General features: G+C 44.6%; 1 protein-coding gene across 2 annotated transcripts in view; it reads left to right on the top strand.

Annotated features, from left to right (window-relative positions):
* STX11 (syntaxin 11) overlaps window positions 1–16,006 on the top strand; it is a 157,004-nt gene extending 140,998 nt beyond the window's left edge. For both annotated transcript variants that reach the window (XM_086927285.1, XM_086927286.1), the window contains exon 2: window positions 12,228–16,006. In XM_086927285.1, the coding sequence (XP_086783411.1) occupies window positions 12,233–13,090 (858 nt within the window). In that variant the 5' untranslated portion in view covers window positions 12,228–12,232 and the 3' untranslated portion in view covers window positions 13,091–16,006. The remainder of the gene's footprint in view (window positions 1–12,227) is intronic.
* The last annotated feature ends 9,982 nt before the right edge of the window (window positions 16,007–25,988 follow it).

Raw genomic sequence — 25,988 nt, 5'->3', positions numbered from 1 at the left:
TCTGAAACACAGTGGTCCCCCCCACCTGTAAATGAAGCCCAATGTTATCAAAGTACACCTTTGTTGTTGCACCTCATCTGCTGTTATTTTGTCTTGTTCTAAATAGTCATCTCTTTTTCACAGAACCATACTAAGCGGGACGTTGACTGCTTCACGTGGCCTCTCCACATTTAAAGTCGACAGCCCAAAGAGAGAATTTAGATTCTTTAATCTCAGATGAATACTATATGTAAAGACCACAAATTCATCTCACCCAGACTTTTGTATGAGTACACTGACCATGAAGGGACATTGATTCACCTCTGATGTCCTCTGTTACATGGACAGATGGATTTCTCTCTACGCAATATCTACATGAAGCGACTCTTGCAATACTTACATTCAGACCGTCTTTACCACCACATTGGGTCATACTCGCTGTTTTTGTATTTCTGCAAAAATAAATCTGATGCCATTCATTGGCTCAAAAGGTTGATGAAACCAGGTAAACTACAGACTCAAATGGTTGCTTACAGTTCTTTGTGTTTTGTCATTTAGGAATTGACGTTGTACTTTCACATACTTCCTTCCCATTTATACTATTCTATGTGCACTTCAATTGTTTGAAGCAACACTTTAATTCACTTGTGTCATCAGCGGAGCACTGCTCATCTTCTATCATAAATCTTTATTTGTATTTACTATGGATTATTGACAGTTGCTTATGACCTGCTTCTCCAAATTGATTGCTTGAATTTTGTTTTCTTTTTCTAGTGAATATTTATTATAATGTACTCAGACATATGTACTCTGCTCTAAGTTGTTAAGCTTGAACGCTTTATTAAGAGAGGACTGGCCTGCTGCTGTCCCAAAGTTCTAATTGTGAGCTCTTATCCTGAGAAAAAGAATTACCCTGGTTCCTTGCTAGTGTACGCTATTCATTACATTATATTCATTCATGCCAAGGGTCAGATCATACTAGAAGTAGTCCACAGACCTGTGACCAAAATGGTGTTTGAGTTTAACCATAAGGAGAAGCTTTTGAGACCTGTAAACATTTGAACAAACAGTAACAATTGGACTAGGTAATATAATTATAACAATGAAGTAATTACAATACAGCGTCTGGTACTCCTTGGGGCGTTGCTCTGTAGATTAAAGGCCGGCTGGGAGGTGGCTGCATAAAAAACTATAAATCTAGAAATAAAACAAAGCAAAATGTAAAAAATTGTGAGATAGACTTAGTGAAGCATGTTTAACTGCAAAAGCGAGGGTAGAGCTAGAGACTGCATTGAGTCTGTATCATGCTTAGGCATTGATAGATGGGATCCGGCCAGATTACACTTATTCACCAGTTACCATTGGCTAATCATGCATAGCAAGGTCGTATTTACAAATCTACATATCTCTATTTCTAAACAACAATTATTTGATTCACAAATAATGACTGGGGCAATATCCACAATCGCACATATCATCTGTCACATGGTATCTCAGTAAATCCGCAAATTAAGAGGCCTCAAACCCCAAGTGGAACAGTCAAAGACCATATTTTAACAGTTGCTCAGCACCCTGAGAACATGTCTCACAGCAAAAGTGTTCTAATCCCTTACGCAAAAATGTGCAACTTTTGTATCTCCAGTTCAAATCTTTCTAGATCTCTTCTTGATAACATATTATCAGTTGCAAAGTGTCTAGATTGCTTGTAGCCTTTAGCCAACGTGTTTTATCACCATGACCTTCTTCAAGGCTACAATCAAATAATACATTCACATCATGTAAAAGAAAGTATATACAAATTTCAAATTAAGAAATTAAAATTACAATTGCACTCTGAGAACATATTATTATACTGTGCAGATGATTGTGATTACCCCTAATACACGTCTTTAGAAGTAGCATCACTGTACATGTCCTATTTATCGTTTGATTAGCGTGGTTATTGATTAACATGCCCAATAATGGTAGTTGTGACCAGTCAACATACAAATGTTAATGCAACCTGCAACTGTCCCAGGTTAAGTTAAACTCAAGGAATAGAGGCTTGCTGGTGTGTTCTTAAATACTGAAGGATGATGTTATTTATTAATTACCATGATAGTTATATATCTGAGAATAGTCCCCACTAGACTACTTATTGTCTTTTGATGCTAAAAGGTAGGTCGTCTATAGACACTTACCACTTATGCTACATGGTCCGTTTTAGACTGCAGTCATTCATTTGTAGTTTGTCTCTGCCTAGTGGCAACTCCCATATGTATGGGTACGCAACAATATTGGTATGGGAAATTAGTGGCAACTGTCTTGTACGTGAAGTTTACTTCAAAATAGTATGAGTGAAAAGCCTTTATGGGTTACCTTAGACTTGTTATGCTGTCCTTGTGCGGTAAAGTTGTGGGTAATGTATGCCAATTGCTGGTGGAAATGGTTCCCTGAAAACATTAATTGGAAGGTATGTGCATCATGGTCCGGTTAGGACTTCTGTTTACCAGGTTTCTGTTGTTCAACCACAACTGACTTTCCAGTGAATTTTCTGTATGCATTTATTCACTTACATGTTTCCAGGCTTTGGCAATGAAAGTAAAGTTGTTAAATACATGCGATGCAAAGAGCAAATTATTCATACTTTAGTAGCAACATAAAGCAGGTGGCAAAAAACAACCACAGAAAGGATTCAAGCATGTCTAATCCTCACCTAATACTCAACCCCTCTGTAACCAAGTTTATTTTAATCTCCCTGAAAAAAAAACCTATATGTTCAGTTGTGGACTGTCTGTTGTACTCTGACTATTCTTGATAACACTGTACGCCTTTGTTTCATCCTCGACAACAGACTAAACCTACAAAGACAAAACCCTGCTATGGCTGACAGCACATGCTACCAACTTACTGAGTTCATTTTTGATCAAGACTTAAAGGCTTTGTTCTAGTGATTATCCTTTCCACAGTGGATTATGGAAATTTGCTTTGGTGGCTTACCAAAAGTTCATTTAGCACCTTCCCCCCTCTTTGATCTGTGCTATGAGCATCTGATCAGTTTATTTCTGGATGAAACAAATTTGACCACATTATTCCTATCCTTGTGGATTCCCTGCAAAAGTGCAATTTCAAATGACCTGCATCACTCGTAAAGCCCTATGCATGATAACTGCGTCCTATTTCGCTGAGAAATTGAAAATATGGTATTCCACCCTCCATACGGTTCTCCATTCAGGGGCTATACTCTGAGAATTACCACCCACCACAATCACGGTCTTTACGATCTGGAAGTCGGGGCTCCGTTGGATAGGTTGATGGGGGAGAATTACTAGGGAAACTCCACTATGAAATAAGACAGCAACCACAGCTCATGCAGCTGTGCGGCTTTCGAGGTTGGGAGACCATTGTGATAGATACAGTGGAGGCAGTTGTACGTGGACGTGCTCAAGTCCTTTCTCGATATCCAGACGGAATATTTGTCTTAGGATATCGACAACTATTGACTCCTTAGTTCCATAAAAGAAATGCAAGCACAAGGGTAGAGTATCAGCTCCTTGGTTTGATGATTCGTTAAAAGCCCTTAAATTGGCCTGTAAGCAGGCTGAAAGAAAATGGAGACCGGGTTACCTCGATGCTAATAAGCAACTCTGGAAAACCAAACTTTTGGAATACAAAACTGAGATTATGAAATCCAAATCTGCTTACTTTTGTTCTACAATTTGTACAGCCGCCAACAGTTCCAAATGTATTTTCCAGATTTTGAACAGCCTTACTCACCCTGACTGCGCCAAAAAGTCAATCCCTCCCACACAACCCCTTTGCGACAATCTTGCGCTATTTTTCAAAGAAAAAATTTAAACTATCATTAGAAACCTGAGCATTTCCCCCACACTGGTCGGCCCAACTGGCCCTGAGGTCGTCATCCTTGATTGTGGAGTGCCGAGCCAAGGGTGCCAGCCTATGGACTGCTTGTGGGAGTTTCTCTCCATTACTGAGGCGGAATTCGACAAACTGGCTCAAGGGATTTCCTCGGGCTCTCCTCTCGACCCCATTCCCCCTAAAAAATGGAAGACATCCGGAAAGGAACTCTTTCCCACTCTCTGCAGGATCTGCAATCAATCCCTGCACAGTGTCTTAGTTCCTGCTCCCTGGAAGCAGGCTCTCATTAGGCCACTGTTGAAGAAACCCTCTCTGAACCCTGAGTGTCTACAGAATTATCCACCCATCTCCCTGCTACCATTCCTGGCAAAAATTGCCGAGCGCTGTGTGAGCTCGTGTCTCTCCAAACATCTGGAGCAGAATCATTTCCTGGACGAAATACAATTCGGCTTTCGTCCAGCCCATGGCACTGAAACAGCTCTACTTACTGCCATGGAGGACCTTCGTATGCGTGCAGACAGGGGCCAGGCAGTAGCCTTGATCCTGCTGGACCTGTCAATCCGCATCTCTACCAGCTCTGACGCCAACCTCGCTAACTCCGAACACCTTCACTTCCAGATCCACATCGACCCCAAAACCACACTCAGAGGCACCCTCCTCTACAGACCACCAGGACCCCGCGCAAAATTCAGTGAAGACATCACGGACTTCATCACCCCACACGCGCTCCCCTCCAAGGACTACATCCTTCTGGGAGACCTCAACTTTCACCTTGAAAAGATCAACGACCGCAACACAGCCACCCTCTTAGACAACCTCGCCAACCTCGGACTTAAACAACTAGTCACTTCCCCCACCCACATCGCAGGTCACACACTCGACCCCATCTTCACATCCAGAAAACATGTCTCCTTCAGCCACACCACGGACCTCCTCTGGACTGACCACAGCTGCGTTCACTTCACCTACAACAAACCAAAACCCAGCATCCACCTCCAACCTACCCTGCAAAGAAACTGGAACAAAATCACCACGGACCAAATCTCCGCATCGCTCCTTCGAAACACCCCAGCCCTCTCTTCTAACGCTAACGAAGCCGCCGCCAACCTCACCCTATGGTTATCCAACACCGCTGACACCTTAGCACCACTGAAAAAACGTCAAAACAAACCTGGCAGCAAGAAAGCCTCATGGTTCAACGATGATCTCAAGAAGTCCAAGAAACTCTGCCGCTCCCTTGAAAAGGCCTGGAAAAAAGACCCAACCACTAGCACCAAGGACGCCTTCAAAAACGCCACCCGCACTCACCACCAACTAATCCAAAAAGCCAAGAAAACAGCATTTAAGGATCGACTTGACAACAACGCCCACAACAGCAAGGAACTTTTCAACATCATCAAGGAATTTTCCAATCCCTCGGCCAACTCCAACGACATCACCCCCTCTCAAACCCTCTGCGACTCCCTAGCCTCATTTTTCCACAACAAGATTGCAGACATCCACAACAGCTTTGACAACCAACCCGGAAACCAACCCACCCTACCATTTGCTGATCATCTTCCCCCCGTGAACACCCTTAACGACTGGAACCCAATCTCCACTGAAGACACCATCCGCCTGATGAATTCCATCCACTCAGGATCCCCCACAGACCCATGTCCTCACCACATATTCAACAAAGCAGACTCCGTCATAGCACCGCACCTCCGAGACGTCATCAACTGCTCCTTCAACTCCGCCACCTTCCCGGAAGACTGGAAACACGCTGAACTCACCGCCCTTCTGAAAAAACCCACAGCGGACCCCACCGAACTCAAAAACTACCGCCCCATCTCGCTCCTTCCTTTCCCGGCCAAAGTCATCGAGAAAGCTGTCAACAACCAGCTCGCCGCCTTCCTCGAAGCCAACAAATCCCTCGACTCCTCACAATCTGGCTTCCGAGCAAAACACAGCACTGAGACCGCCCTCATCGCAGCAACAGACGACATTCGAACTCTACTGGACAATGGAGACACAGTCGCCCTCATCCTCCTTGACCTCGCCGCAGCATTCGACACAGTCTGCCACAGCACCCTTTTACAACGCCTCAATAACATCGGAATCCAAGGAAAAGCACTTGAATGGATCACCTCGTTCCTCTCCGGAAGAACCCAGAGAGTCCGCCTTCCACCATTCAAGTCCGAGGCCTCTGAAGTCATCTGCGGCGTACCACAAGGATCCTCACTCAGTCCCACCCTCTTCAACGTATACATGAGCCCCCTCGCAGCCATCGCACGCCAACACAACCTGAACATCATCTCCTACGCGGATGACACTCAACTGATCCTTTCCCTCACCAATGACCCCAGCACCGCCAAAACTAACCTACACGAAGGAATGAAAGAAGTTGCCGAATGGATGAAACAAAGCCGTCTGAAACTGAACTCAGACAAAACAGAAGTCCTCATCTTAGGTACATCCCCCTCTGCATGGGACGACTCCTGGTGGCCGGAAGCCCTCGGAAAAGCACCCATCCCGACAGACCACGCACGGAACCTAGGCGTCATCCTGGATTCCTCACTCTCAATGTACAGACAAGTCAGCGTCGTATCCTCTTCCTGCTTCAACATTCTTCGCATGCTCAGAAAAACATTTCGCTGGATCCCCTCCGAAACAAGGAAAACAGTCACCCACGCTCTGGTCACGAGCCGACTGGACTACGGAAACACCCTCTACGCAGGCACTACCGCAAAACTCCAGAAGAAACTCCAACGAATCCAAAACGCCTCAGCCAGGCTCATATTAGACATCCCACGCAACGAACACATCTCTGGTCACCTTAAAGACCTCCACTGGCTACCCGTCAATAAGAGGATCACTTTCCGACTGCTTACCCACGCACACAAATCACTCTACGACATCGGACCAGAATGCCTCAACTCACGACTGTCCTTCTACACCCCCTCCCGCCAACTACGTTCTTCCAGCCAAGCCCTCGCCACTATACCTCGCATCAACAAGACCACCATGGGAGGCAGATCCTTCTCATACCTGGCTGCTAAAACTTGGAACTCACTCCCCGCTTACCTTCGCCTTACCCAGAACCACCTAGCATTCAGAAAGCAACTTAAAACGTGGATATTTGACAAGTAATCCTCCTCCCCTTCCTAAGCGCCTTGAAACCCTCTGGGTATGTAGTGCGCTATATAAATTCTATGACTTGACTTGACTTGACTGTCTGCCGCATTCGATACGGTCAATCACGTGATTCTATTGGAGAGACTAAGAGAGGACGGGGTGGGTGGCATTGCCCTGCATTGGTTTCACTCCTTCCTGCGGGATAGGAAGCAGGCTGTGTCCCTCCCCCCGATTCAATCGGCCTTCTCCCCGGTGATCCATGGGGTGCCTCAAGGCTCGTCCATCAGCCCGATTTTATTTAACGTCTACCTAAAACCACTGATCACGTTAATAAAATCCCACAGGCTAAAAGTAATTAATTACGCCGATGACACTCAGCTCATCCTCTCTTGGGAGGGTGAGGAATCGATTCATTTGGAATCGTTTCATGTCTGTCTGCGAGACATGGCTGGCTGGCTACACAATAATTCCTTACAGTTCAACGCCTCCAAAACCGAGGTTTTGTTCTGCGCCGGAAGTCGGATTTCCCGCCCGTTCCCGGTGGAGTTTTGGCCCCCTGAAACCTCGGAAAAGCCACAGCCGGTCACCACGGTTCGCAATCTGGGTGTCATGATGGACAACAAACTCAGCATGGAAGCCCAGGTTGCGAAAACAGTGTCCACCTGCTCGGCCCTCATTCGTTCTCTTCGCAAGATCCTGCCACTCCTTCCCTCACAGGCCCGGGCCTTAATAGTCAGGTGTACCATTCTTAGTCGCCTTGACTATTGCAATGCGCTGTTGGTCGAGGCCCCGTCCGTGCTGCTAGATAGACTCCAAAGAGTTCAAACAGTCGCTGCCAAACTGGCCCTGTGCTGGCCTAGGAGATCTTCGGCCACTGCGGCAATGGCCGAGCTTCACTGGCTCCCTATGAAACAGCGAATTGCTTTTAAATCTCTCTGTCTTGTTTTTAAAGCTTTGCATGGAGTCGGGCCCGGCCCCTGCAATCTATGTTTGACTGGTACATTCCAACCAGAGCCCTCCGATCTGCTACGGCCTGTCTTGTCAAAGTACCAAGATTTAAAAAGGTCAGGATAGGAGGAAGATCTTTCAAGGTTGCAGCAGCTAAACTTTGGAACAGCTTGCCTTTGGATGTCCGTCAAACAAGTGAACTTCTCCCTTTTAGGAAACGGGTCAAAACTTGGCTGTTTCCTAAATGTTAACTGCTCACTATCCTACTGTCTTCTCCCAGTGCATCTATTTTAGGAGTTATCTTCAGCGCCAGGATACCTGTAATGTGATAGCTGCGCTATATAAATGTTTTAAATAAATAAATAAATAACTAAATATGGTATGCCTGACTCCATTTTATCGCTATCTCGAATTCCAACACGCCTTTACCCCGTATATCTCTCACAGGGATTCCTGAATTTAACCCTATTAAGGCTAAAGTTTTTGTGGGTGACCTGGGGGATCATAAAATAACCAAAATATGCTACACACTTAACAATACCCCTACTACCTTGCACAAAACCAGAGAGTCATGGCAGCAGGACTTAGGGTCTTTAGAGGAGGATGACTGGGTGGAGGCTTTGGAATCCCCGCGCAGCGTAGCAATTGCAGCCCGCCTGCATGTTATTCAGTTCAAATACCTACACAGAGCCTATTATACCAGACACTGGCTGTGGCGTGCTGGGCTGATCGCGCCCCCACATTGTTTACGCTGTAAATCCATGGAGGGTACCTTCCTACATACTGTTTGATCCTGCCCAACACTGTCAAAGCTCTGGAAGAGGGTGTTCACATGTTTGTCTGTGGTTTTGGGGTGGGACATTGCATCCTCAACAAGGCTCGCCATGTTGCATATTACAGAGGATATTGGTGTGACTAGAAATAAGCGCCACCTCTTATTCCTTGCTCTTATACTAACAAAACGAGATGTCGCCAGTCTCTGGAAAGATAAAGCTCCACCATCACTTGGGGTATGGAAAAAAGGTCTAGACTTTTGTATGGGCCTGGAACTCCGTTTCTTTGCAGCGAGGGGATGCCCCTGTAAACATTACAACATTTTGAAAGGGTGGGCTGACTGCCGGGGACTATATCTGGAGCCTCCCCCCCTCCCCTGACAGACTCTGAGGAACTACTGCTATCACACCAGTCAACTGATATTAAGTAGTGCTTTTATTCAATGTAATTATGGGTGGCAAGCATTATCCCTATTTTCAGAATTGTGGTATTTGTTGAACGGAGGTAATGTGGCACTGTTTGCTTTCTCTTTTTCTCCTCAGTTCCTATTTTTTCCCTTTATTATTGCTGAAAATGTTGACTTTCATATAATTTACCATGCATATGTACCTTGGGTGCCCTTGTATTGTATTGGCTGTCAACAATACAAATATGTTATGAAAAAAAGAAAATATGGTATTCAACAGGGGTTGAGGAAGGCAGACTTCATGCTCCTTAAGACTCCTGAATTCAAACAAGAGAGGCGAAGGAAGCAGAGTTTCCCTGACAATTACACAATAAATTAGAATTTGCTTCCACCATATCAGTGTACCACTCCTGTAATGCAAATAATTCCTTCAGTTCCTAAGAGATTTTGAGTGAGACTGAGAAAATGTTCTACTATTATATTATCTAAGCCCTTTTGCCTAATTTGCAGAGGGGCCGCATCTGATTCTGCCCTGCTTTGCTATCCCAACCTCCTCACTGCCCTCGGAATGTCTGCATCCTTCTTTCGTTGTCTCTAAAAATCATTCTTGGCCCTCCCTTTTACTATTTTTGGTTCTTGTTGAAATGTTTTGCTCCCATACTTGCCTATATTTCCAATTGTCATTTCTGTCTGTTGGCAACCTTTCTGCTTCCGTTCAATCTCTGTGGTATATTTTTAACCATTGTTCACCGTATTATTTCTGTTTAATATATCTAACTTATTTAGAGTCTTTTTGAAAGCACTTTAATGCTCTTGAGACACTTTTGTTCTGTAGTAAACCTCACACACTAAGTAATATTACGAAAGATCCCTTTCCTATCGCATTCCTTGGAAATCGAAAAACTGGAAGTCCATCTATTAATTTGGGCGTTTTGGTAATTTTAAGGGCACCAAAAAAGTAGATGATCGGTTTTCATGTACAGTGTTGTTGTACCTCATTCCTGTTCATTCTGCCAGTTCATCAGAACTCCTCAGATATGCTCTGCAGCTCTGCAGTCATGGCAAGGAGGGAAGTAACAAAGGGCTGGAATACAAATCGAATATTTAAATGAGAGCAGATGAGCAGTTCATTCACAACTCTTTTGTCAATCAGTCATTTTGTGGTGTCCTAAAGTTGCCCTCTACTTTGGACACGGCAGGATTTGTAGGTTGATTTCAACTTTGTAATCACATGGAAGACTTCTAGTGGGATTTTAGAGAGAGTCATCCATCCTGACAACTCACACTTATCCATGTGCAAACCACCCTGGCAAGAGTCTGGTTTTCTATAATCTCAGTTTTCTGATGGCCATTTTCTTTATAGACTTCAGCACAAGCATCAGTGATGTCCGTCCCTCTAAGCATGAGGTCTGTGAAAGAGTGCAAAAGTCTTGGTAATCCTGGAAGTTGGTCTCTTTTAGTAATATCTTGTCCCTTCCTTTTAATATTTCATTTGCATCTTCTATTGTGCTTATAGACACCCTTTAAAAAAAATCTAATTAAGTAATGAGTTTCAAAGTTTTTTGTAGAAATATATTTTTATTTAAACTGCACACAAATGATAGGCTAAATCTCAGGAAGTGCATTACTACATTTAAATGCCAGCCATAGCCCAGACCAGCTGTCTTTAAATACAACTCAGGGATTCATGAGTTCAGCTTCCATTGGATTTGTCCTATGTGAAGGACATGCCGTAGGTCTACAAAGTGGTTGTAATATTTGGCGGACCCCTTGATCTAGACTTCAATGATAACAAGCGGTGGCTAATCTGAAAGCTCCCCAGGCATTCCCCCCTCTTACGATCTAGAATAAAGTGTAGCTCTGCTCCAGAGGAATAGGGTGTCCAACTGCTCGCTCTACAGATTTGTCTGGCATATCCTGTCCATGTTTAAGTCCTGTAAACATGATGCGCTCTTTGTGCATTGGCATAACCGCTTAATTAGATTTCTGCAACTTACTGTGTTATCCACCATCTCTATATAGTGCAGCCTGATGGAACCGGAGGAAACTGTTAAGGGCTGAATCATGGAAGCACCTCATCATCTTTCGAACCAGGCAATCAAGTTAGACATGTGTACTTTGTAGGTAGACTTACCATCATTCATTCAATTCTTGGGTGAAGAACAGAGAGGATAATTTAAAGAGAATGTAAAACATGTCCCTTAGTATAATGTATTAGCCAACCAAAGAATGCTACTTTCTCTGACTGCACTTGCACCTATGGCCATTTAGAATGTTCCACCTTGAATGTAGTGTGTTGTGTGACTGTCTGATGTGTACATCAATTAAAAGGTATCAAATTCTCTCTCACACAATGTTCCATGGTTCGTTTTTGGGTTTGCACTGGCATGGGAAACGACATCCCCTGAAGGGTGTGAAGTGTGGGATGGGGCTATCAAGGTTGTTTCACAGTAAGTATTTTTATAGTATGTTCCAACGAACCTTACTGTTACCCTTCGACACAAATTTACCCCAGATATAGCCCTATTACTTTAGACAGTAGCTCCAGGCTATACTAAGTGAATGTCACCTTAAGAAACCCTGTACTAAAATTGTGTAAAGGTGTTTTTTTAACCTTTTGACCTCCACCCTTGATATCTAAATGTCGACATGTTTCTGCATCGTCTACTGCCCTCAAAGGGTCGCATGCATTCATCGGGACAGGAAAATGACTAGTGATGATAGTTATCCAAGTTTTGTTTACAGGATACATTATGCAGTGTAGTATGCATAGGGCAGCCCCATCATTCTGTTCCCTTCTTTAAGCATTAGTTTTTTTCTCAGTACTGCCTTAATCCATAGGTATCCATTATTTAGCTGTTAATGCCAAGGGGGATATGTGATTAAACTAAATAACATGTATACAGTTCGTTCCATTGCAGCCACAGTGGTTTGTGAGCTCATTCTTATTTTTTACCTTTAACCCCCACAGTGTGAAGGGTCATGATGATTACTATATCAAGCATGGAAACTAGTTGCAGCTTAGGAATACAGATTCCCATGATGCAATCATACTTTGGGAGTGCTCTAAAGTCAATAAAAACCTTTGTTTTCTAGATAATGACTCAAACGTGCTAATTTATTGTATTGTTTTATTTATCCACAGAAACCATGAAAGATCGACTGAATGAGTTGTTGGAGTATGCCAGACTTCAGAGTGAAGGTTTTTCGGATACCACAGAGGACCCAGCGCAGGAGTTACTTGTGTTTGAGTCCGACCATGCTCTGGAGGTTATGTACAAAGATGCAAACGTCATTCGGACAGAGAACCATCTCATGAAGGTCGATGTAAGACGCCTTGGAAAGCAAACTACCCGCTTCCTTACCTCCATGCGCCGCCTCAGCAGCATCAAACGGGATTCCAACTCTATTGCCAAAGATATCAAAGCTCGAGCCGATGGGATTCACAAAAAACTTCAGAATTTCAAAATCGCTTGCGAGGAAGCTGAAAGTAAGTATGGCGTCAATTCCGCTGTCGTCCGTGTAGCTAACTCCCAATACAATGCTCTCACGCTAGACTTCCAGGAAGCAATGGTGGAATACAATGAGGCTGAGATGATTCTGCAGGAGAACTGTAAGATTCGCATACAGCGCCAGCTTGAGATCATGGGGAAAGATGTCTCTGTGGCTCAGATTGAGGACATGATTGAGAATGGCAAGTGGGACGTTTTCTCTGAGAACCTTCTGGCTGATGTCAGGGGAGCTCGATCTGCAATGAACGAAATAGAGTCCCGGCATAAAGAGCTGCTGAAGTTAGAGTCGCGTATTAGGGAAATTCATGAGCTCTTTCTGCAGATGGCACTGCTGGTCGAAGAGCAAGCAGAAACCCTGAACATCATTGAACTGAATGTGGAGCGGGTCCAGGACTACGTTGCACAGGCCAACATACAAGTGAGGAAAGCAGTTGAGTACAAGAAGAAACATCCCTGCCGACGGCTGTGTTGCTGCTGTTCTCCATGCTGTAATTAGCATAAATCATTGGATTGGAAAGATTTGGACAGAGAGAACCTCAAAGAATAGCTGTAATCAGAACTTGTTCTAATATAACATGTTGAGCTTAATCTCCTAGCCTCAAGAATGTTTGATTTTATTTTTTAAGTAACTAAAAATATTTTTTATTTAAGAAGCTTTTTATACACCATACAGTTGTGGTTCAATCCATACTTCCATACTGGTTTCATTGCGGTCTAATAAGGATTTTTCAGATGCGCTAATGCCTACAGTATTTGAGAGTGTCAAATCCATTCTCTTGGAGGTTTAACTAGGAGACACCTAGCAAAATTGCCACACCTTGCTCCAGTTACTAAAGGATTACGTTATGATTTGCAAGAGATTTGCTTGTGTCCATGACTTACATTTCACCAGCTTGAGATAATAAACCAAAGGGGACACAGCAGAATCAAAATAGGCTGGATTTGAATTGAAACTGGAATTTTTACCAAAATGTGGGCCTCTATTCAAAATTGTGTAGTAACCCAGGTTTTGGCGTAGGGATGTCTCTAACAGATTACATGTAAAACAAGGAAGTGTGAATCGTACGTATTGATAAAACAAATAATAAATGTATCTGAATGTTTCGTTGCCCTTCCACAATTTGGGAGGTTTAAGTATTCTTGGATGTGCCAGGCCTTATTTACTTTATCGAGGTGTGTAAGACTGTGCCAAAGTATCCTTTTTTGTCATTACTGGTGGCACAGTCTGCAAAGGTAAGTTTAAAGGAAATATTTCCAAAAGAGGTTTGGTTGGGAAAGATATAGTCCGGTACACATTTACATGAATTGAGTTTAGAATAAAGTGTGCTTGGAAAAATATAGGTTATAATGCCTGCAGGTGTATAATGCAGATCCACACTGTATTTTAGATGTGAATGACAATGTAAAGTACTTGTACTGAAAATCGAACATTCCAGTCTGAATCAGGAGTCTGCACCATAGGTTTCCAGGGCCAGAATAATTCCAGTTGTTTAAAATATGCTTCACTGAGCAAAGGGTTAACATTCCGAATAACTGTAGATATGTTTATCTTGCGTCAGAACCCTCATTACCTATCATGGATCAGGCCGTCTTTGACCAACTTTGTATATCTCTAATTTAAATGATTTAAAACCATCATAAGTTTAAATCGCTTGGATAAGGAAGCAGTGGTGGCTCTCCATAGCTACAATGCTTTTTAATTAACATCAAGTATATTTATAAATAACAACTTACAAAGGTGTCAACACTAATCTTTGTGATGCCCTCTGCGAGACGATTCTGAAATCAGTTTACATTTAATGCCAGTGGAGGTGGCTCCACTTCTTACTTGCTGCCAGCTAGAGGTCAGATCCTGGCAGTGACATGGAATGGTCATGTATAATCAACGGGGTTGAGTAATCTATTTTTTTATTCCTCTCAATGGCCAATATCGTGCACAGCCCTTGTAGACGTCACTGCCATCCTCTCATTTTTGTGATTAAACTTGCCATGATATTGTTGGTGTTTGGAGGCAACATCTAAGCCATCAAGTCAACCAAAGGACCACACAACTTCCCATGGTGGCTCCTGTGGTAAACTTTGCATTCTTCTACCAAAACCCCTTATTTACAAACATTTTGATTTCTGTTTTCCAGTTATACTTCTATAATTTATAGCTTGTCATATGAAGGAATGGAGATAGTAACCATTTAGCCATTGATAATAGAACAAAATATTTAGCAGATCTTTTTGTGCCAAAACGAATGTAACCATGAAGTTGTTATTCTGAGTCAGCTAGTCTTCCATTTGTTATCGCGGAGAAGGTCTTTGCTCAGGTTTCGTTAGGGTGACAAGCCTGATGCACACACAGCTCCAGTATCGCTCGAGCACAAGTCCTGAGCTCATGTGAGCTCATGAATGCCAGGGCATCTTCTGTGAACATGCTGGCCCTTGTCTCAGCCTTATCTACACTGGATTGAAAGACATTTGCTACATTATCCTGAGAAGAACCACTAGTTTCAGTGCTCCTCAATACCCTAGAGGTTCCTACAGTTTTAGGAGGGTGATCGTCCTGAAATAGTTTTGACTTTCAGAAACGTTACTTCAAGCGAAGAAAGCACTGTTTATATCCTGCTGCTACAGGCTGGGATTTATTTGCCCATAGGCACCATTTGGTAGACCTATGTGAATTCATATTGGCCACTCGTAGCATCTAGCTACACCTCTAAATCCATGGATTTCATTCAATGTGTTCGACATACCCCTGTGACAATGTGTACTGTTGGCAAATAACTCACAATGAAAAACCGGAGAGAGAGTCTGGTGAACAGAGGCCTTCTTCATAAGAATCCCTTATTGTTGAAAAGGCTATATATACCACAGAATTCAGACCCTAATTATATGCGTTTCTTTGTATCATTCTATAAATATGGGACCTTCAATTAACCAAATTAGTTTTTTCCATCACATTTGTGTTTCCTATTTGTACAAGTACATTGGTGGTCTTTCAGCGACAGGCAGGACAAAGAACATTTCTGTTTGTGCATTGGAAGGAATTGTCGGCATGTATCGATGCTTGCCTTCAATGCATGACCTGACACAGCTATCGATAACGCAGGTGCCAATCTCCTAACACCACGCACTGAGTAGCCGCTGTCCTAATGCATTTTATTCTGCTATTTCTTGCACACATATCTTTAAGCAGTCATATCCTGTGCACTCTGGTTTTAAAGCATTTCTCGCCAAGGTCTCAGTTCTGCTGCACTGAACTTAAGCCTCTGAACAATCTGTTTTAAATATACATGTGACGTATGTACATTTATTGTGCGCATATATTTTATAGGGATTTAGAGCATTGGATCTTTTGTTAACTTGACTCTACTTTTGTATATTTGTACAAGTACACCAATAAATATGTCTTCAGGCATCAAAATGTATTTCTGGTTTGTAGTGGAGTCTCAGTTCTCAAGATGTCACCATGCCATGTGAGCATTCGCATTGTGTTGCAGACAATCAGATATTTATCTTTCAAATTACAGATTTCTAAACTCAGTTTGTACTAGGAGTATTTCAGGAGCAGCTGAAATGCAGGTTATAACGTTAATTTGTAGAATCGAAAATTGAAACAGTGGATGGCTTTTCACATTGATTCCTTCATCTTATAGTACAACTTCCCCAATTATAATATATAGTAGTTTTTTTTATAAATTCCATACCTACATACATAATAAAAAAGTCCACATCTAAGTCCCACTCTGCTACAATAAAGCCCTTCAGTAATTTTTTTAATCCAGAAGAAATACAAAAATAATAAAATCTAAACGTATGAGCCAGGAAACAAAATACTTCCTTGGTCTGGGGGGGAGCGAGCTTGTCAGACCTCGAGTGCTGCAGGGGACAACTGGGACCTTTCAAACCCCCCCAGTTAAAGCAGCTGAAGACTGGGCCTCCGGTGGCAGCATGGCACTGCCAGGCAGAGAGGCTTGCCAGCTTCCACCACACGACAAGCGAGGATGTTGGACTCGTACAACATACAGGGCCTCGTACAACATACAGTGGCCCAAGAGAGGGGATGTCCTACTGGAAAGAGCCCCACCCCTGTCGAGCTGGGGTGTGCCAGATCTGAGGAAACTTGAGCAAGTGGATCCCAGCAGAAACTGTAGCATGTCAGGCACCTAGCTCTAGGAAAGACAGAGGCCTGCTACGCCCACAGCAACAGTCAGTGCGCACATATTCAGATACCGATGCAAGGCTGGAGACAGGGAGCTGGCAGCCTGCCAAAGACAATGGGCCCTCTGACCCACACAAGAGCGACCTCTGCCCACAGAGGACAGTGCTGAAGGCGGGGCCCCAAGCAGAGATGGAGTCGGACTGGGCGAGGGGGGGGGGGGGGGGGGGGGAGGGAGGGGAATCTTCCAGCTACCGCCACATGATTGCAAACTGGGAGATTTGGATGGAGTATAGCGGCCCAAGAGAGGGGGTGACCTCCCAGTGAGAGCCCCGCTGTGGATGGGAGCAGCAGTGCACCGGATCAGCAGACACAATACGGTCAGCCAGGACTGTACCTTGCCAGACATTGGGCCGCAGAAAGGAGCATGGCCTACTCATTGTCAGCCTAACCCCTCTCCCCCCCCAACCCCCCCTCCCCCCGCCCCACACAGGAGGTCAAAACTTACTGGAGCCCCAGTGGGCCCGACAGTATGGCAACCAACGCTGTCGGGGCTGGAGTACCCCACCCCAGTGAAATGTACCAAAGACTGTCTGACCAGTAAGAACTGGGGCCCCCATGCCAGATACTGGGGGGACGCCAGGACTCTGGATAGAGCAGCCCACTTGCCAAGGTAGGGGGAGAAACAAAATACCCCCTCCCCCACTCATGGCAGACTGTGGATGACCAACCATACCCGACTGAAGGCCCAGTGGCCAGTCTGACGCATTAGAAACTATACCACCCTAGACCCCAAAACTGCATGACATACACCCCATCCCTGATAGAGGAAAGCCACAGGACATGCACCTGGGACTTGCCAGGGCACTACATGTCCCCATTGTGCTAAAGCAACTGGCCCTAGAGGAGTCATCCAGAGTGCACATCACCCAGCTACTGCAAACGGGAGAGTGATGGTGTGCCCCAAGCACTCTACGATGAACCTAACTGTTGCAGCACAGGGGCCCATATTGGATTCACCACCCCTGACTGAGGCAAAGGACGCACTGGAGGCCCGTACTAGAAATATTCCAGTGGCTATAAGAGACACTAACGCAGCACTGTGGTATAAAATCAAGACAGTGGAATTGGATGTGGGCCTTTGTTAACAAGAGTCCAAATCCATATCATTTGAAGCAGGTTTATTAACAGCACAGCAACATAGGTCTTCCAGTCATAAGCTCCAGCTGCAACTAGACAACAGTAGAAATCTATTACTCATGACAACCCGTAGACTGCAGATAGAAAGAAAACCAGAGCGCATGCCAAGGTGGCTAGTGAATAAGGAGATGTAATAGAGATAGAAAAAATACAGAATAAAAGACACAAGAAAGGAAGAATAAGGCTGTAGCACATACCCCTTATCAACAAACAAGAAAAACATGAAATATCAGCATGGCTAGATAAAATCATTAAACCTTTTTAGATATTGTCTTATGTGATCAGACAGTATTACTGTGGACGCAACGGTCTCCTTATTTTGTTTATCACCCATATTTGTAGTTGAGTTACTAGTATTCCAGACAGTCATTTTGAGCAACATCATAATAAGGGCACTTGGCAATTTTTTTTTTATATTCCAAACTCTTCCATTCTTGGTAATTACACTATTGGTAAAAACTTTTTTAACCTGGATGGTCTTACCAAATTTATTAGATCCTTTATTCATTAAACCTTGTTTAAGAATCCTGACCCAATCACCAACCTGAAATCTTTCTACTTTAGTGTTCCATTTGATATTATACCATTTGGTAGTTTTGTTCTGCTTCGTATCAACTCTTTTGGCCGTATCATGCACACATTCCTTATCAGAAAACTTGATTTGACATTTGTTCCTAAACCACCATGGGCATGCGGACGATGCCAGGTTTCGACCTTTGAGAAGTTTAAAAGGGCTAACTTCTGTCGTGGAATGAGGTGTAATGCAATAAACCCACAAACGTTCTCTTAAAGCATTCATCCAATTGGTACCTGACTTTAAGGAATCAGTTCAAAACCCCTAAGCACTCTATTAAAGCTTTCCACCTGTCCATTTTCAAGTGGTTCGTACAGGGATGTAAATTTGTGTTGGATACCACACTCCTTAAGGAAATCCTCCATTTCCATAGAAGTTAATTGAACACCATTATCGGTAATTAAAATGGAGGGACAACCTTCCCGTGCGAAAATCTCTTTAAAAAAAGCAATCACAAAACTCGTTGCAGCCTTGGAAACAAATTTAACCTCCGGCCATTTTGAATGATAGTCAATCATGACCAGAGCGTAATGTGAATTTTCAGGTAAATCGTAAAATGGGCCTGAAATATCAAAAGCAACCTTCTGCCATGGCTCTTCAGGTCACTTAACTACTTTCAATGGTGGAACATGCACTTTTAACATCTTTTCACTTGAAACACACTCACTGCACTCTCTAACAACTCGATCTATAAACCTATCTATGCCTGGCCACTAAAAAAAACTTCTAACTAACCGTTTCATAGATGAAATACCAGGATGTGTGTTGTGGGCTATATTAAGTATCACCTCTTGCATACCTTCAGGAGAAACACAGTTCCCTGATCTAAATAGCAAACAAATTTCAAATTTAGAGGCAACTGCGTAGGTTCAAATATGCTCTACTGTTCTCAGCAAAGCTGAGGGTCACAATCCCCTATTAGTCCCACTTTTTCAGCACTGCACAGAAGGTTTGGCAATAGCTGGAATGTAAGGAATTCTTTACGCCAGCAGCAACGGACAGCCAACGCTCAACAGAATGGCAAAAGAACACCTCAAGTTGGGCCACAAGTAGGAAAGAGCAGATGAACCCTTCCAAAAATCAAGCGCACTTGAGCCATCAAGGGTAGTGCAGGAAGTGAAAACAGGCAACCCAGGGACAGCGGCTAACAGATGATCAGCACTATACAAAGACTCAACAGACTCTGGGGATAGCAAGGGACCTTCACCAAGTGCACCACACCTCCAAAGGTTGCACCCATGACAACAGACATAATGATCTGACAGGCAGGAATTAAGGGCGTTAAATGCAGTAGATGACAATTGAGGCAAAGCAGTGGGGCATAAGGGAACTGGTAGGCCTCTGGAACTTGCCCATACCACGTACATTTTATATAGTTTCATTCTTTCAATTGAGTTCTAAGCACAGAATGTTCAAGGGAGGGCGACAGGTTCCTCTGGCATTAGGGAGGCAGGTAGTTAGAAAGTTGCTGCGCAAGATGACTGAGAGGGTGGGAGAGTTGGGGTGGGAGTTGGGGATTAGGTGAAGAAGGGAAAAACACCAGGGTAATCGTAGGATGAACCAGAGGCTACGTTCATAGGCACCCCACTGGGACACCCGCTATATCTGTTGCACCAGATACACTCTGACATCCGTTATGAACCTTTTAATGGAGTGTGAATGAAATAGGTAACAAGCTAAAAAATAGGGACTGTGCTGAAATATTTTGCACAAAGTACCCCAGACTTTGCCCCGCTACAAGAAAACCATTTATTAGGTGACAACAGTGAACCACAAATGCCCACTATTGGCACCTGCAGGGATCTCCACTGGGTACCTGTATCTTAGTACGGAAATTGCTACTATATTTAGTAACACTTACCTGGGTAGACCTACAAGGTTGCTGGGCAGCGGTGGGAGGCACCTGGCAAAGCGAAGAATTGTATGTGGCATCTTGGTATCTCTTCCCGGGCCTACAGGTAATGGGACTGGAATCAATGGCTGACTGGAAAATCCCAGAGGCACTCCTAGTGGTGGGAGGGGATCTGAATTTAACCCTGTATACTGAGCTAGACCGGGTGAACCACGGGAATGCCCCCCAGAGAAGACACCAGACTGCAGACATTCCTAGCGGCCATGCTACTGGGGATCCCTTGACAGGCCATCCACCGGGAGTCCGACAATATTCGTACGTGCCAGGGAAATGCAGTTTGTCATGCCTAGATTATTTCTTGATCCCAGCATGCCTCCTGGGAAGATGCTGAGAGGTGAAATACCTTCCTTGGCGATTTCTGAACATTCACCACTGAAAATTCACAGTATTCGCATGATGCAACTGACTCCCTTGCAACACCATAGGCTGGAGACTAGATTCATGAGTGCTAACCAATTGGTCAACCAAGAGGTTCGCACAAGAGGTAACAACACTACTTTCAAGAGAATGAGGAGTCAGTAACCTCAAAGGCATGCTTGTGGAAAGCATACAAAGCTGTGATACGGGACCACCTAATAGCACATGGTGCAGGAAAAAGAGGTAGTGGGACAAAGAATCTAGGGAGCTTGAGGAGAGATTAGGGGCCTTGAGATCTATATCACTAGGAACCAACAACTGTTCTTTGATAAAAATTTGGGGGAGAATACGAGAGGAATATAAACGAGAAGTCAGTCATTGGCACATGCTCCCATATCCCTAATTGGCTGTGCTGCCCTGTATAAAATGATATATCTCCCCAAGTTTGCTACAAGATTAGTGTTAAGATATAGGTAAGAGGCGTTCCAAGGAAGTCCGCATAAAAATCTTGTTTCACTTGAAATTCGGTGCAAAAGGGTAGGGAAATCCACCTTGTTCCCTAATGTGTGGTCAGATGAACATATGCAAAATATTACACTTGCGAGGTGTGGGAGCAGTCTCTTCACCAAGAATTGTGCCGGATCAGGCATCACTCTGCAGCTTCACGAAGCTTGGAAGCTTCACAAAATTTGGAATCTTGTATTTGGTTGACAAAACGTGATTACTATTTATAACACAAGCAAAGGATCAGCTTTGGGTTTTCAGATTGGAATCATCACCGAAATGAAGGGATTCACACGATAACTGAATAGCCCTGAAGAAGTCGCAGGTTCATTGCTTCTTAAGCGAAGAAACACGTGCTGGCTAGGAACGACAGACACTGTTGTTTATATCATTGGCAATTGCACTAATACTCTCAGCGTATTCAGGGGCTCAGTGTTATATCTCCCCAAGTTCCTATATACTCTGCTGAACTCTCCATGGTCCTTGACCGCTTCTTTGAGATGGTCGATTCCTTTACCAAGCTTGTGTTGTGAAACGTAGGGGCACTGTGAATATCATTGACAATATTGTCTAGGAAATCTTCAATCGAAGATTATCCCTATTGAATCTATGCCTTTACTACTGGGCAACCCAATTAGTAATAGTTATTCATGGATCAAAGGCAACCTTTGTGTTGGAAATTGGGTTTCTGGTTGGCAGAGGTATTCACCCTGTCCAAGCAGGAACCGCAATCCTAGTCAGGGTAAGTCAGATACATAAATCAACCTAAGCTCACATTCTGGTAGCTTGGCACAGAGCAGTCTGGCTTAATTCAAGAGGCAATTTGTAAAGTATGTGTGCAACACTTCAGTAACACAGTGACTACACACCAGTTTAGAAAAATAGCTTGTATATTTATGAACAAAACCAAACCAAAACAACAAAATCCAATAGGGATGACCGGAGTAATATACACAAGATTAGCCTGAGTTATTAATTTTTAAAGGCGAAATTAAATTGTAGTGCTTAAAGCGCCAACAGGGATATCTGGTCGCACTAGACTGGGGTAACTCCAAAGGTTCAGGCCATCCGTGATGGAGCACAGGTCTGATACAGAGATCGCCCTTGGTCCGCTGAAAAATACCTTGCATGCATTGTCGATGGAGCCAAACTAGATTTGATGCATCGCCCAGTTGGCAGTGCGGTGGCCACGGTCCTCGCAGCAGGGTCGAGGGAGATGCACCGGTTTTGCTCCGATGCAATGGCGTCCGTGCATGGGTTCTGGTTGTAGCAGCACTCTATACCCACTTCCAAGGGCCCAGGACTGGATGGGTACCACTTGGCAGAGCAAGACTTGTGTTTAAGTCTTAATGTCCCTGAGGCTTAGAACAGGGGGCAAGCCAGCATGCCCTTGGAGTCACTCTGGGTTCAAGTGAGATGGGTCCAGTTCTTCCTCAGTCAGGACAGAGGTTAGCAGGCAGCTGGGCAGCAGAGCAGACAAGCAGTTCTTTGACAGCAGTCCAGTAGAGAGGCAGTCCTTGGAGCAGCACACCCATCCTTCCTCCTGGCAGAGTTCTTCACAGGTCCACTAGTGTACTGAAGTGAAAGGGTCAGAAGTCCAGTTCTCCATCCAGTGGTGCGTCTGAAGTGGGGTAGACTTCATAGAAGGGCAGTTGAAGTGCACAGTGGTGCCCTGGCTCCAGAATCATTACAGGGGGGTGAGGTGGGGGGCGGGTGGGTTGGAGTATGGAGCTCTTTGTTTGTGGACAGGACACAGCCTATTCATGTGTAAGTGGGAGGCTGTGCCCTTTGTGTGTGGCAGTCTAGGGGGAATGCACAAAGTCCAGCTCTCACCCACCCCAGACTGATCTGAGATAGGCTGCGGGTGTTTTTCACTACCAGCACATACACAATTTAAAAGTATGTCATTGGAGGATGATGGCTGGAGGAAGGTGTGCTTAGCCCAAAGAGAATTGGTGATTTCATCCCGACTTCGGATGGTTCAAATCAACTATCTTCATGCGACATATCTGAACCCCCAGCGGCGGCTCCTATGGATGGTCCTTTTTTGCCCTGGCCACTGTCGCTAGATGCCCATCCTTGTCGTTTACCTTTTTCATATGGCCTAGTTTTGCCTGGCTTTGATTAATTTCTGGGGAGGGGTGGAGCGGGAGATCTCAGAGGTGCTGGGCCGCCATATTCTGCTGGGTCATTGGATGGCCTTACTGGGTCTACTGGAGGAAGCTGCGGGGCTGAGATTGAAAGGGCCTTCATAGGCATGGCTCCTTGGTAGCCAAGAAGGATATCGCTCATGACTGGAGGCTGCCAGAACCTTCTTCATTGGCAGTCATGAGAAAGGGAGTTGACTGGTGTGTGCCGCCGTAGAAACCGATCTATGAGGCGAGGGGCTTCCCACCACGAATCCTCAATAAGATAGTGGGTTGGTGGCGGGCATTCCATGGACTGCCGATGTAATGCTGCTGTTGTTTACAGCTGTTGTGCTTTTTTCCATAATCCGACACAAGCTGTGATGTTGGTACTTGATTGTTGGTGGATGCTGCGACTAACTCTTCAAACTAATAAAACGTGGTTATTAAAAAAAAAAATACATCCTTCTTTTTGATTACATAGCGCCCTGCCTAATGGGCTACCCATGGCCTACCATAGAGGTGAAGTATATCCAATGAAAGAGGAGTTTAAGGCTTGGCAACGGGTTTTGTGAAGTCGACATGGCAGTGTAAACTGCACGCATAGGCAAGTCTGAGACATATTTAAGGGGCTGCTTAAGTGGGTGGCACAGTCAGTGTTGCAGGTCCACTAGTACCATTTAATTTACAGGCCCTGGTTTCTTGTAGTGCACTTTACTAGAGTCTAATGAGTACATTAAATATGCCTATTGGGTATGAGCCAATGTTACCATATTTAGAAGAGAGAGCACATGCACTTTTGCACTGGTTATAAGTCGTTAAGTGCTCAGTCCTAAAATCAACAAAAGCAAGGTCAGAAAAAATGAGGAGTAGGAAAGCAAAACGTTTGCGGTGACCCATCAGGAAGGGCAAATTTCCAACACCTCGCTTATGGTGAACAGACAGGCCACAGTGTCATTTAGATATGTCCGGCAATTGCCCAGGACGAGGACTGAACCTATTCCCCTCCCCCACAGCGACGGTCGATATGCTGTGGAGGGAGGCCACCAGGAAATCCATCTCGTGAAGCAAATTCATGCTAAAAACACCCCAGTAGGAGGCAGCAGCCTGAGCCCCACTGCAGGCAATAGAGGGCGGTAGGAAGTGGGACCAGCTGCTTCTTATACTTCCAAACACAGTACAAACTCACAGATGCACTGATACCTGCGCTAGCTACAAACTTTGGCACATCTAAATGTATAGCACACTGCTGGGAAATCGCTCGCCTTACCTGAGGGCTCTACATGATAAGTGGGAGAGGGCCTGGGGGGAGGTCATGGAAGATGACAAATAGAACGTGGTATGTAGGTACCCAGATGAAATCGTGATTAGAGTAGGATTCAGACTTGTACAACTCAAAATCCTACATAGAGCATACTACACTAGGACACAACTGTTTCCAATGGGTCAGGCCACTTTCAATGTGTGCCGGAAGGGGTGCGCCCAGAGGGCTACTTTGAGGCACAGACTGTGGTACTGCCCGAAGCTGTACCAATTTGGAAGGGAATCCAAAACTTGTTATCACAGGCCCTTGAACAGCCACTAGGCCTCAATCCAAGACTGGCTCTGCTGGGCATCTACGGAGACACAAACATTGGACTGATATGCACTCCTGTTTTGTAACTTTGCCCTAATGGTAGCCAGGCAGCATAACATCCAATAATGGAAAGACTCCACCGTGCCAATTGTGTGAAGCGAACATGGACTGTTGCAAGAGAGCTGAACAGCAAATGTATAAGGCTACGGTGTGCCCAAACAAATTTACAAAAATATGGGTCCACTGTTCTGGCAGACGACATGGGATAGAGAGACATTACCTGCAATACTGGAACTGGCTTCCACCCGGGAAGGGGCGGCGGTCTGAGTAGCACTGAATGGGTGTCTCATAGTATTGCTCCCGGCATTGCTAGGGGATGTCCCGTCGACTACGACCATCACCCACCCCCTTGAGAACAAGTCGGCCGCCACCCTTTCCCCCAGGAACAATTCATCTGTTGACTGACACCCCCACCCCCCGCTCTTATTTGCACCAGATGGCAAACTTGGGGGTCGCCCTGGTTGGCACTAGGCCTAGCTACGCAACTGCTCTGGCTACAGGGGAGTCAAGAAGAGTGAACCTCTGTGGAACTGTCAACAGGATATTATGTATGCAAATGCTAGTGATGTTGTGATTTCCTTTTAGGAGAGTTGGTGGGGTGCAGCTTGAGTGTTTTCAAATGTAATGCTACGAAAACCTGGAAAAAAAAGAAAGAATGAACCCCTTTATCTGAAAGACAGACGAATCACTGATTAGTTCAGCAAAAAATTGGTCGTCGCCATCGACAAACAGTGGACTGACGTACATCTCCGGTTCCAAAACTGTCTCTCCGACGTTTTCAAGTGGCTAAATACTAACCATCTAAGGTGCAACAGTGCCAAGACAGAAATCATCCCACTAGGTAAAAATCTGTCTTTTTGCCCGAAAGACTGGTGGCCCTTAGGATCGGAAGCCCCTCCTAGTGCAGTACCATCAGCCCAGAACCTAGGCGTGCAATT

This window comes from Lissotriton vulgaris, chromosome 6, assembly GCF_964263255.1.
Source record: "Lissotriton vulgaris chromosome 6, aLisVul1.2, whole genome shotgun sequence".
Taxonomy (NCBI): domain Eukaryota; kingdom Metazoa; phylum Chordata; class Amphibia; order Caudata; family Salamandridae; genus Lissotriton; species Lissotriton vulgaris.
Note: the sequence above shows the minus strand (reverse complement) of the source record. Positions and strands in the feature narration are given on the sequence as shown.